A 14,623-nucleotide genomic window follows, 5' to 3' on the forward strand; every position below is an offset into this window, starting at 1 on the left:
AATTTGCACCCAAACCTGACATCGTTGGCACCAGCGCAAAAAACTATACATTCCTTTTCTATATAGTAGCAAAGGTGAACGGGACGGGTGATTTCACGTACGTTTTATTCGACGGGCATTATTTATTATTTATTCACAACCTTGATCATCGCCTACTGGAAAGCGAGACTATAATGCGATGTTTTTTTTAAAACCCACGAACTAAAGCCCGTCTATTGTTTAGCATAATCGAGTTTAGTTAAAATCATTGAATCGTACATTGAAATTTTCCTCTTTAGGTTTATTCAGTGTGCTACTATCATAGGCATTTGTAGTTGTCACACAGTGAATGTGAATGAGTCACGTTCAACGAGCTGTAATAAGTGGTAATTGAAAGTTGTGTGATGTGGAAACATTAGGAATCTCTTTTTTTGTTCAAGGTGTACTCAAAAACAGATGAAAGCTTGAAGGGCAAAAATGCGTAAATAAGAGAGCGACAAATTTGATTATTTTTCTCTAGAGGTGGAAAAAATTTGCACGGCAATTACCGAGAAGACGTGTGAAAAGTCAATATTTATGGACGGTGATAAGTGATAACGTGGCAATCGTAGTGAAATTGTAACGAAGATCTGTAGTATTTTAGCCGTGCAAGAGGAAAGACGTAAACTATATTTCGTCCGCACCCACCGTACAGGCGATACGCAATCGACATTTGCGCAAATACTACACACGTCGGGACGAAACGATCGACACGATCCTTAAGACACAATGGAGACGTTTGATCAGAAAAGCAACGTTAATCTTCCGATGAAGTTTCCAGGTGAGTGTTGTTTTATCTCCTTTGTTTGAAATTACTCAAGTTTGTTACACTTTGGGTCGTTGTGCTATAGAATTAAAAAAAAACTACGGAACGTATATTCGCTCAGTTGCTTTTACTGGATAGTTTACAAAGAGATTCATCAGTTATATATAGAAGGGATAGGGTGTGCAAGCACAAGATTGTAATTCATATGAGAAATGCCATGGAACATGGGACTATTAGGCGACAGACGAGTAATGTAAAATTATAAAGCTTTACCTTTCTTAATTTTTACAACTTTTGAAAGATCTGTTCCATCGTATTCAATCTGTAGTTTTTTTATTTGGTAATTGTTTTATGAAGGCAGTTACGGAAATTGAAGAAATTCCCAAACAGAATTTCAAAAACACATCAGTGCAGATTATATTTTATAATGCAGCCCATGATGTTCCCAGGAGAATTTCTGAGTAAAGTCGAAGCTGGTAAATACAGGATCATAAATATAAGAAAACACCATTTTAGATTACCCGACATGAAGAACTCTTGATAGACTACAAGAAGGGGGAATCACATGCCGGGTGATAAATGAACACCTTTATCGTTCGCGACACTCGACTTTTGCACAATGCATGTATGACACGTGTTAGGGGAACGAAGGGTAATATCTCAATATACGTTGAGATAAGCAATTGAGTTTTCCAATTAAGGTAAAAGCTGTCGATTCTTTTTTGCAAGGATGTTCTGCAAATCAAACTTAAATTTTGTAACTTTTCGATTACCAAATATGTACTGAATTTGAAATACAAAACACTAAAATGTGTGGGAACTTTTAGAGGCTAAAAATATATGAATCAAATTGATACATATGATAACAGCGCAATTCTAGCAAACTTATTGAAAAGTAAAATTTGGATTTAAATGTTTCGTGTTACACTCGTCAGCAACTGACACCAACTTGCTGCCAGTTAGACGATATATTCAACCAACTACGAAATTGGCGCCAGTTAGACAATAAATCCAAACAGTTTACACAACATGTGTGACCGACTAACAACTGGCTGGTAGGGGAATTATGGTTAAAACCGACACCTTAAGCTTAACAATTTTTCTAAGTTGCCACAAAACCAATAAAATTATAGTTTTTATGCAGAATTCTTTTTCAGAAAATTCTTAACAAGACTTAATTTTTTCAGCGCTTCAAAAAATTAATTTCACTAAAAATTATTGGTTGTAAAACTTGGAAAACAAAGTGACTTTTTGTAGGCACTGCGGGTAAAACCGAAACCCTATAGGGGTAAGATCGACACCCCCTTTAATTTATTTTCTCTCCACTTTATTAAAATCTTTATCTTTATTAAATATGAGATATATGCGTGATTAATAAAGTGTGAGTATGTATGATGCAAATATGTGCTTTTTATTGCTTCATCATGTAGTGAGGGGAAGAAAGTTCGAAAGCGTAGTACTATAAATAAGAGTATTTTATGCTATAGGATTATTTATTGATATGAGTATTTCCAAATAATCATTGCGCACGTCATTGCAACCTCCAGTGTCACTTTATTTCGTAAGAGAAGATTTGCAAGCGTTCTACATTCTGCTAATTGGATTCATTCACTTATAAGTGACACACACACTTCGTAGTAAAACTATCTTTTTCAGATTTGATTTTTCGGACTCTGATCATCAACGATCTATTGGGGTATACATAAGATCATTGTCTCATTGTGATAAAGTTCGTCTATGACAGACCAAGAGAACACTAGAAATTCGGTTTGATTAGCTTTTTGCAGAAATTGCAAAAGCTTCGATAGAATCAGATAAGCAAAAATTCCAATTTTTGATTTTTAAAGAGACTTACAAGAAATAAACACAATAAAAGTATTTCTGTGTATTTCTGCTAATACTTGTAACAGCTGACTAGCTCAATCGGTGTTACTGCTCAAGGTCGGCTTTCCCACTGCTGCTTTAGGAGGACTCACAACCGATTACTTACCGCAAACCAGACAACAAGGCAGATCGACAAACAGGAAAGACTTTAAGGCTCAGTAGAAAAAGAAAGTTGACTAACATACATTCATTTTACTTATTTATTTGAGGAATTTAACATGTAGGAAATAGGGAAAAGGGTATCGATGCGGCCGAACTGGAACCGATGGGGCACGGGCGACAGGAACATGTAGAGAGAGCGAGGGAACAATCATACCTGGTGTGTTGGGATGGTTCGATGATCTTCGTTGGGGAATAGAGCCGTTGGCTATACGGGACACGCTGGGTTTTATGGGTTCGGTGGGTTGCTTCCGCCACAGTAGCCGATGTTGTTGACTCTATCCCTGGTGCTCATGTGCGGAGGAGGAACTCATCGGTCCAAGTGTCGATGAGCGGGGGCCAGGCTCAACCAGACCTCACCGGACTCAAGCCTCAAAAACGTTCGTTCCCACCAATCAACGCACACGTGTGACTCGGCAATATTGTAAAGGGGCTCACCGGCCACCAGCACCACTCGAGGCAGATGAATGGAGACGTCGCTGCGTGGAGATCCGTCACGTGGTTACGTGAGTCGCTGATGACGTGATAAATATCGGATGGTTCTGCTTGATGTTGGACGAGCCGTGTGAATTCCGGACGAAGAGGACTGTTTCCGTACGGGTATAACGTGTAGTGTCTACTGACCGGATGGTGCCTTAGTCCGGGCTGACAGTGACGGAGAGTGAATATTCCGGGCGATCCGGACTGGTTCCGAACGGACGGAGCGTATATCGAACGGATGCCGTTTGTATCCGGACTACAGTTGATGGAATGTTCCGGATGAACGGTGTATATATTCCGGACCGACTGTGCTCACTTCGGACTGGCTGCTTTTGTCGTCGACTCACCGTACTGGGATCTGTATCTTCCGGACACCTCGCACTTGCTTTCGGTTGGTGGTTGTCACTCCAAAAAACGTCTATATCTGACAACTGTCTTCTACCAACTGCCTTCGCCTCTTTTTGCTAACTCCTTTTCAACCTCTTCTCGCTCTCTCTTTTTTCCTCGCGCTCTCTTTCTCAACCGGATGTAGTGGTGTTGCGTGTCAAAATTATTCGCCGTATTCTGTCAAGTTTGTTACAGTGCCTCATCGACGGGATGCTAAACGTATGGTTTAGGGTAAGGTGTCTTAGGTGGCCTAACTTAATGCTAACGTTGAATCATACTAAATTTTAATTTGGAAAGGAGAACATTTCTAATTTATAGTATTTTTATGAGCCTTAATACACTAATAAGATGAGAAAAACTTGGCATTTATATGAATCTAACTATAAGTTACAAGTATTTCTTGTCCGTGGATCTGGTGAAATTGTGACCGGTTTATCAACGGTAACATACTATAGTGTTCTAGGTTCTATCACATTCGCCCGAATGACATTCGCCCGAAAGTCATTTACCCGAATGATGTTCGCCCGAAAACCATTTACCAGAATGAACCATTTACCCGAATGTCATTAACCCGAATGGATCATTTACCCGAATGCCATCAGCCCGAATGGACCACTCGCCCGAATGTCATTAACCCGAATACCACATTCACTCAAGCATAATATAAAATCGGTAATTGTCTAGTTTAGTGACTTTAGTGATAGAAGTCCGACTTTAATGCGGTTTTTTGCCAAAAGGATGTATTTTAACCTAAATAAACCAAATCCGAGCGGGAAATGTGAAATCTTTAACCAAAGTTTGATAAACTAAACAATAACAAGTGAGCTTATACAGTGGAGCTAGTGTGATGCAGCTTGGCCGCATATCCGAGGCCAAGGATCCGAAGCGGCGCAAAGCCGGAGTTATAAGCAAACCTGCGATCCCCTTGTTTGCCCGGTTTACTCAAACATAGGGGCTATAGCCAGTTTAAAGCCGACTGAGCGGCAGCGAAGTCGGACAGTGCACCAGAAAGCGATGTGGCGTAGCCACATTAGTCAACCGTACACTGACCACTGTGGCTATGCGACATCGCTTTTAGGTGTACTATCCGACGTCACTGAGGTTCTGTTGCCAACGCCACAAATGCTCTTCAGGTGCAAACTGATGCATATAGGACGCAGTTGTCAGCTCGAGCGGTAAAATCTTGTGATAAACCGGTCAAAATAATAAGAAATCATTCGGAAACACCATCGATCGAGGTAAATATATATTAAGATGTTCCGTTATCGAATTGAATCAATTAAATTAGTAATTATATCTTGCATGGTGGAAGTCCATTTGGCACAACACCGTTAGTAAATAGTAGCTCATAAATGTTATGTGGCCAAGCTAGCGTGATGCGGCTTTGCCACAATTACCGAGGTCGAGGAACCGAAGCGGAGGTCCCTGCGGCAAACCTGTGATCCATTGGTATGCTTGGTTTACTGAAATATGGGGGTTGATTCCTTCTTTAAATATGAGCAGTACTTTGAGTTTGTATACCAGATAGCCCTCGCAATCAAACCGGTGATCCACTCGTTTGCCCGATTTACTCACACTTAGGGATTGATTCCTTCTTTTAAACATGAGCAGCTCTTTTCCCACAATTAGGGGTTGATTGCTTCTTTCAAACATGACAAATCCTTGGATCTGCATGCCAAATAAGTTTGCAAAGAAACTGTTGATCCACTCGTCTGCCCGGTATACTCAAACATAAGGGTTGATTCCTTCTTTCAAAACAAGAGCAATTTCTTGAATCTATATAACAAATAGCTCTCTACGTAATATTGGATTTCGAGACAGGATGATTCTTTCACCTAATTCACGGATGATTCTTCCATCTAAATCTATTTTTTTTTTCAGAAAACTAAAACAACTTGGTCATCAGACAAAATATTCGGAAGATCACCGAATACAACTAATTTTCAAACAAGTTGTCTTGGCTTTCTTGTCCCATCGAGGTATTCTAATGACACTCGAAGAATTGAGGAAAAGTTGTCCAAAGGCTCTCGACGAGTTTTTGGATTACATTAGTAAAAATTGTATTTTTGGTAGGAAGGAAACTAATAAAAAAGTTTCTCGATAACCGTTCTTTGTCCCCCGCTTCGTGGTCAGTTTTCGAAAATGTATCGACAAAGATTCCTAGAACCACCAATAATGTGGAAGACTAGCACAATAAATGGAACGGTTTGTTAAGCCGTGGAAATTCTATGGTGTGTTGAAGCAGTTGCAGCTTGAAGAGAAAAAACCCCTAGTACGTATGTTTTACGTACACTACAAGCGGTACCAACAGCTAAAAAGTCTAAAAAGAACTCACGAAAGGACCTAAAACTGGAAACCCTAATTAAATCATACAAACCAGGTGATTGGATTAACTATTTGACTGGTATAGCTTTAGTGTTAATTTCTTCATAGCATCAAATGTAATAAAATTTGTATTTCATCTTAATAAATTAAATTTTTTCGATTGACATTTCGAAGTTTTTCGGGTATATGGAATTCGGGCGAATGGCATTCGGGTTTATGTTGCATTCGGGCGAATGTCTTTCGGGTGTTCGTGGCATTCGGGTGAATGACATTCGGGTTTATGTGACATTCGGGCAAATGTCCTTCGGGTAAATGGCTTTCGGGCGAATGTCATTCGAGCGAACGTGACAGAATCAGTGTTCTAATAGGCTAATTGAAGTGTCACAAAGATCCCCAGTATTTTGAAATGAATCGCAAGTATACACAACCATCTTAACAGCGTGTCCGTTTTACCATAACCACAGGGTGTCGGTTTCACCCCGACAGCGCACATTTTTTTATAAAAGCAATTAAAAATATTGAATTTCTCAAACTCGTCTTCAATACACCTAGTTGATCATAGGACAGGCCGATAATAATAGGTACTGAAAAATGTGGTTATTTTAAAATGCTTTTGTTCGGTTAAAACCTTAAAATCTATGAACGAAATTTAACATCCAGACGAGTATGAACGTTGCTGTCGTATGTTTTGTCTATTTTTATGACATTCGGCGTACTAACGTAAATCCAACTTTTCTTCAAATGCTCTAAATAAACGTACTAATAATAATGTATTATTATGAATTGAATAAAAATTTGATTTCTAGGAAATGTTGTGGGGTGTCGGGTTTACCCACAGTGTCGGTTTTTCCCACAATTCCCCTACCGAAAATATTGAAAAGCTCCTATGCTCAAATGAAAGTCTCTCTTTATTTACTTTCTCTTTTGAATATAACGGCTTTGTCATTAATATTTCCAAGAATTTATACTACAAATTAGAGGAGTATTATTTCGACTATCATATTATGCAAAGAGATACGCAGAAAACAAAAATGCAATCGAGTTATTAGCGGAAGGGAAAGTAAACAAAGAGAGGCTCTCATTTGCACATTGGACCTTTTCAATAAGTTTGCTAGAATTCGTCTATTTCGGATGCTTGTACGTCATTTCCCGGAATACAATTCCCCGGAATATCATTTCCCGGAATGTACCATATCCCGGAATATCGTTTCCCAGAATGTACCATTTCCCGGAAAACTATTTCCCGGAATGTATCATTTCCCGGAAAGACCATTTCGCGGAATACCATTTTCCGGAAAATAAAAAAAACTCGTACCTCACCGACCAAACTTATTTTTAGAAGAACTGCTATGCAGCTAATTGTGTTCTAGGATATTTTACCTACTTTAGAACATGAAAAGTTGTTTGAAAATATTCTTATTTTTTTTTTTTTGATCGAGTGGTTATTGCGGTAAAAAAACAAGATAGTGAGTGATAAGATTGCAGAACTGTCATTTTAAAGATGTCATCTTTTCGATTCCGCGATGTAAGGAAAATTTATTTAAATTGATCATTATATGAACAGCTTATGGACGGCTTTTGGTTTTGAACCAAAAAGAAACTTGGGAGGATCGAGGATTTAAAAAAATCTTGCGGGGAATAAAAAGCACCCCAATGGATGGGATATCAATGAATTAAATGGGTACCATAATAGTTACAAATACTTCCCAATTTTCCCACCGCAGGAAGTGAAGGGGTGAATAAATTCATGATCGTCTAATTCCTGACTAACAGGTCTTATATTTTACCTGATATTTATTCCAAATTTTGCGGACTCAGTTAAAATGGTATATTTTCAATTCTTTTACTATTTTGAATCGATTCCGTCGCGTGGTAATCTTCGGTGAAAAGCATAATACACCACAGTAGAATTTTTAAGATTTGAACATTTTGTTAATGAAATAAAATGATTTCACAGAAAATGGAAGGCGAACAGAATACCTAATTGTATATATTATCAATTCTGTCCTATCGTTTTTAGGTAAACTCCAAGAGTACTAAAAACTTCAAACGCGTTTTTTTAAATCCACTTCAAACCACGAGCTTTGAAATATTTACAGCATATTCTGAATTATTTTCTCGAGCGACGTACGAAGGATTTTAGTTAATAAGTGATATCTGTATCTATTTTCTTGGCTATTTTCGGCAAATTTAATATTTTCAGCGTTTCGCGTAAAATTAACATAGCGAAAAAAATCCTACGTAAATCACTTGCTATCGTTCTAAGGAATCGAAAAAAAAAAATTGTTTTTGACACTAGGTCAAACATTACAGGAGATAGATTTCGGGCTCGGATTAAAAAAAAACGTGCTGGCGGGAAAATGCTGAACAAATTACTTAAAATTAATATTTTTGTGCTGCATAAGTCGTAGTATGAATCCCATTTTGGGATCTTGATTCAAATCCTTATTACGCAAAGAAAAATATGCTTATACCGTACTCTATAATGGTGTAAATTCGTAACGATCAATTTAGAAGGCCTCGCAATGCGGCCATCTTTGAAATTGAAAAGGCAGTGAAAAAAAATGCCCTGAATACGTTGATTAATTTTCATGAAGATTATGTAAAAGGTAACGAAAAAATATAAACATTTCCCAAAATTTAGTCATAAATATTCCTGGAACCTTTGAAATTGTGAATGTATCTGTCTGAGATGCTGCCTTCTTATAAATATGCATTCTTCTTTGGAATTTTGTGTAGAATGTTATTTTTATCTATACGAAGTTTCTCTGAAAATACTCTTGGACTTTTATTGATTTTTATTCTCACTAATATTTGTTTACAGTAACAGTGCATTGAAAACGCCTTCAGTTATTTTAAATTTCACTTCGTCTTAAAAATTTCTATGTGAATTAATCTTCTTTGGAACAATAGCAAATCAATGGAAATAATTTTAGAATTTTATTGATTCCAATACAATAAATACTATGAAATGGATTTGCCTTCTTTAAAATTTTCGTGATATATTTTTGAAATGCTATTCATTTTAAATTAAATTACGACTTTCTTTGATATCGCCTTCTTTTAGCAAAAGCTATTTCCTGGACCTTCGATTGATTGATAATGATTTCAAATAAAATTACATATGCTTGAGAATAGTTTTTTTTTTTAAATTCATTAACATGATCAGCGAGCAAAGACAAGCTGTGAAGGGAACCAAACAAATATTTGAGTAGCAACATAGTTCTAAATCCATACTATGTTGCGTTTCGGCTTCGCCTCATCAGAAACCGACAACCGTATTGTCGGAATAGATTAGCGCCGGCTTGACGCAAATCCCTTAAAACTAAAACACACTATGTGTTTCAAACAAACGACTGATCAAACGTGATGTCCCGTTCGAGCAGAAGTTCTGTTTATGCCGATGAGACACAAGTGAAGCCGAAACTTGTCTTGGCTTAGCTTAGGTTTTTACCAAATTTTCCTCCTTAGGGTGAAATATAGCATATAGTTCTAAATGTTCTCAAAGTACTTCAGATTTCAATAGTATAACAAATTGCCGAGAAAAAGTACGTTCCGGGAAATGGTATTCCGGGAATTGGTACATTCCGGGAAATAGTATTCCGGAAAATGGTACATTCCGGGAAACGATATTCCGGGAAATGCGACATTCCGGGAAATGATATTTCGGGAAATATTACATTCCGGGAAATGGTTTTCCGAGAAATGGTATTCCGGAAAATGGTCTTTCGGGAAATGGTATTCCGGGAAACGACATACAATCATTTCGGATATAGGATATTTCGCATCTTCTAGCAATTTCACAACTGAGTTCACAAAAAAATCGGCGAAAATAGCTATTTGACTTGGTACAACATAAGTACCAATCGTTAAAAGTTATCTTTACATGTACGTTTTTTTCTGGAGCTGCTTCACAATGTGTTCGCACAGATTTCATTGAAGCAAGATATAATGTTGAATCTAATTGTCTCGAAAACAAAGAGGTTATTAATCATCATGTAATGATACATGAATTAAAGAAAGTAACAATTCATTTTGACATTTTTAGAGACATGCTGTCTTTTATGAGTCCCAAAAAGTAAAATTTCTAGTGAAAATTCAGTTACATGTTATACCCTATAATTATTTTCGAGGATTTTGAATATTCACCAGTACCTTTTTTAACTAAATGTTAAGAGCTACTTTCCCTCAATTCTCGACAAACATATGGGCGAAAATTCTATACAAACCGTTACTCGCCAATCACAGATGTTGGTAGTAAACAAAAGAGAAAAATTTTCTCTCATTAATTGCTGTGAACTGTGTTTGGCCTATAGCGGTTTGTCCGGAATTTCATTTTAAAGAGAATTTTAACAGTTGGCTTTTACGCCGTAATCATATGTTTGTCGAAAATTGCAAGATTTAAAATTATTATTATATTATGATGGTTTCCTGGCAGCCTTTGTTCATTTTAGTTGATTTTGTTTATTAGTTCGAGTCGTTTCGTCACAGTTCTACTTCATGCTACTCTGTTGTAGATGTCACCAAGCAATATTCCGTAGCGAATATCCCATGACGTAGACGAAAAAGAAGTGAATATAAGGTCAAGTTCCCCTCCTTGTGCTTGTGTGACCACCACTGGCAGCTACTCCGTTGTCGATCTGGACTAGCTGAAGTTGCACAGGGAATCAGTAGATAATTATGCTTGGGAGTTGCGAAACATATTTCAATGTGCAACTCCTGGTAATTCTAAATTTTTTATTGACCAATGCCGGCGCCGGCCAGGCCGGAACGTAGATCGCGGAAGGAAAGGAAAGGGAGTGTTAGTCCGATACTTGCTTTTGCTAGAGGGCGCACTCTCAAGTAACACGGGAGAAGGATATTTGTATTAGTAAGTATAGAAGTTGGATTCTACTTCTTCATTACCATTGCCAGAGAGGCGACTCCACTCTCTGGACTAGATATCGATCCATTAACTCATTAGCCGGAGATCAACGACTTCCCTTCCCTTCCGAAGAAACCACAGACCACAGATTTTTTCACTTCAGAAAAATCTCAGACCCAGACTAACTGGAATGAGTAACACGTGGTCACGCTTACCACTCAACCACCGGCGCCGTCAAATATAAGCTCAAGCTCCCCTGCATAGGCTGAATGGATTTACGATATTGCAAATATCTTAAAGCAATACAGTGAAGACTCGATTCTATCAGCCCCCGATTTTGTCAGCTTTTTGATCCAATTTGACAGCCTCATATGAAAATATGATGGGTTTGATTCGAGTAAATCCTTTTTAAAGACATTTTTTTCCTATCTAAAAGATCTGTTCTGCGAAACTGTGTACAATATACTTCGCCATACAGTTCCTATGAAACGTGTCAACGGAAAGACGGTCTATAGCTTAGCTTAGCTTAGTTGACCGCCCGTGAGTTTCCCGTGATTGATCAAAGCCTGTTGAACTTGCATATTGAACCAATTGTATGATACTTGGGAGTAGTACATCATACTCAACGTACAACCTAAAGATACTAAGATTATAGAATGATCAATAATGTAGATGGCCACAAGTGTCACAGGATAGGATTGGTGTTAGTAGGTAGGGTGATGAATCATGTAGATATTGTGATGTAGCAAGTACTCATGCGCTTTGTCTTTCCATTTTAGATCAAAGTTTTCAGGTATGCGACCTCCAGTTGAAATATGAATCCATTCAAACCGGCATTTTAAAATTATTCTTCCGTGGGGCGTAATAAAAAGGATAAAGCAGCGTGGAATATGATAGAGGTCAATTCATCTATATACTATATGATCTTAGCAACATGCGCGAAGTCGCTCGCGATCAACCTCCGAGAATTCGAAACGAGCAACCTGAACTCCGAACAGCCGGCCATCGGAAGTAAGGCTTCTTATTAAAACTTCAATAATCATTCAAGTTTGCAGTACAAGGAAAGCGTACAAATGTGTAAAAGATATCCCAAATGAATGTGAAAAAAATCACTGCGAAGTGTTAATGACAAGTTGGAATCTCCACTCTCCCTATCAGACACGTTCCCAAAATTGGGTTAAATACCAATTGCAAACGACATGTTTATTATGCGTAACAAATATAATAAACACTACGACAGGGGATCCCTCGGTGACCCAGAAGAAGAATTGATGGGAGAACAGAAATACTAGCAAATACCGACTACCATATGAGCGGTGCAAATTCGAACGAGTAACGTAGAGTACTGCACTGGATGATTTTGTAGAAAGAACCAGAAGGGCGATTTTACGAAGTTTTAGCTTCCGATGGCCCTACATTTTCTGACAAAGTGAAGTTCTGGAATGTTGAGATTTTTACCACTGTTTAGGAAAGCAAAAGTATCAGAAAGTTAGTGTCAGGCCTTCATGAGACTTCAAGAAGTCACTTTGGGAGGTATTCGTGAATGCAGATTTGTCGGTAGACGGTTTCCACATTTAATAGAAACATACCTAATTTGACACATCTACCGATCGCTTGCAACATAAAAAACTTTTTGAGCAATTCGACAGCTCCATGTTAGGCCAACTCAATAAATTTCCTACATGAAAGTTTACTTTTTTTAAAAACAAGTTTTAAACCAAAGCTTTGGAAGTAAAACCTTGGCGTGGAAGAGCCGGTATATTAATATGTATATTAGACTGCCCAGAAAAATAATGAATTTTTGAAAACTCAATCGGCCCACCCCAGAGTCGATTCCTAGTCCCACCAGGAGTACTTGCTCCAAATTTAAAGAAAATCGGATAAGTCTAGCTACCGGACCAATGTGCTTGAAGTTTGTATGGGATTTTTCGACAATTTACATGGAGAAAACCCTCTTGCTCACATTTTCACCGCTAGGTGGCACTGTATACATCAGATTATCACCAAAAGTGAAACTTAAGAAGATAATTTTATTATCTACAACTTTGTTGAAGACTGCAAAGCGATCCGACTCCAATAGGAAAAGTTATTAAACTTTTAACGAAGTGATGTCTGAGTCAGTTTTGCATGGGGCCTAGCAGTGCATGATAGTGTATCAGTACTAGGTTCTAACAAACTAAACATTTTTGTGGATTAATGGTTAGATTTAGCTGAATAGTATGTTCGGAAGAATTGCAGTACATAATACGAGTTATGTTTTGGATAGAAAATTTTAGTTCAATCTGTGAGAGAGATAGAATATCGAGATGTTTGGAAGAATTACTGCAATATTCTTGTTCTACAACTCTGTAGAAGACACCTAATTTCTATCTTTCTTCGTTGAAAAGTTAGTGTTGGCGCCATCTATGCGGTCAGATGTGGAACTACAATTTTCTAACCAAAACATAACTCGTGTTATGTACTACAATTCTTCCGAACATACTATTCAGCTAAATCTAACCATTATTCCATAAAAATGTTTAGTTTGTTAGAACCTAGTACTGATACACTACCATGCACTGCTAGGCCCCATGCAAAACTGACTCAGACATCACTTCGTTAAAAGTTTAATAACTATTCCTATTGGAGTCGGATCGCTTTGCAGTCTTCAACAAAGTTGTAGATAATAAAATTATCTTTTTAAGTTTCACTTTTGATGATAATCCCTCGGCATGATACTGTACCTTGATGTGGTCCGGGGGCTTCTCCACCAAAGCAGTATTACAGTGATTATATCACAGAAACATGGGATACGATTAATTTCTTTTTAGTTAAGCTACATTGTGATCAATTTTAGTACTTAACTTGGTGACCTTTATTATCCACTGTCATGGTCAAATAATATACAATGTGGGTTTAGGGCCCAATTCTCTCTGCAGGCACCCTTCTTTTGTTGCTATATTTTCAATTAGATCCATGCTAACACTCACTAACACAAATTGCCTATTCTCTCATATACACTAACAATCTCTCATTCCAAACGTACAAACGTGGCCTACGCGATAACACAAACTTGGTCACAAATACGAACGCCCGCGATCTCGCCAATATTCAAACACCCCGATTGATTGGGTGAACGTTGGAACCTAAGAACCTAAGCTCACGCAATCATAAGTCGGTCACCTCCGGAAGTCTCCGCCCTTGATTCTAGCAGCCCAAATTCATGCCTTTAGTTGGATAGAAATAAAACTAGACAAGACGTCCACGCGCGATCATTGAAGAATACGCGAACATGCGAATGGCCACACGCTTATTAAAATAATAATGTCTCCACGAGAAGTTACATACATACTAGCACACGCGACAAAAACGTCCACATACAAACGCTCGAGTCCTTCGCGATCATCCACGCACGACCACACCCACCAACCAAAGTATAACACCCCGGTGACTAAGTGAATGGTTTAGCACTTATAAATTAACAATCCCGGTCTCGAGACCGAACCTCCAAATGCCCGTGTTCTCGCGATCATGAATCGGTTTCGTCCGGAATCCCCTATTCTCGGCCCTAGTAGCATAAGTCCAATGCTTTCAGGTGGACCAATCAAAAATATAATGCTCATATCCACTAAACTACATGAAATCGAATGTATACACACAAAGTCACATACACGCGACAAACAAATATAAAAATGCTTGAGCCCTTCGCGACCATCCACGCAACCTATACTCGCACTCTTCCAGACATTATAACATCCCGG

At 38.1% G+C, this 14,623-nt stretch overlaps 1 protein-coding gene across 6 annotated transcripts in view; it reads left to right on the forward strand.

Annotated features, from left to right (window-relative positions):
• LOC131693945 (rho GTPase-activating protein 68F) overlaps positions 1-14,623 on the forward strand; it is a 91,324-nt gene that overhangs the window by 256 nt on the left and 76,445 nt on the right. For 2 of the 6 annotated variants that reach the window (XM_058982231.1, XM_058982229.1), the window contains exon 2: positions 500-799. In XM_058982231.1, coding sequence (XP_058838214.1) covers positions 748-799 — 52 coding nt within the window. In that variant the 5' untranslated portion in view covers positions 500-747. Of the gene's footprint in view, positions 1-278; positions 800-14,623 lie in introns of all 6 variants that reach the window. The other 4 variants (XM_058982230.1, XM_058982227.1, XM_058982228.1 and 1 more) reach the window with 4 other exon arrangements.

This window comes from Topomyia yanbarensis, chromosome 3 (genome assembly GCF_030247195.1).
Source record: "Topomyia yanbarensis strain Yona2022 chromosome 3, ASM3024719v1, whole genome shotgun sequence".
Taxonomy (NCBI): Eukaryota; Metazoa; Arthropoda; class Insecta; order Diptera; family Culicidae; genus Topomyia; species Topomyia yanbarensis.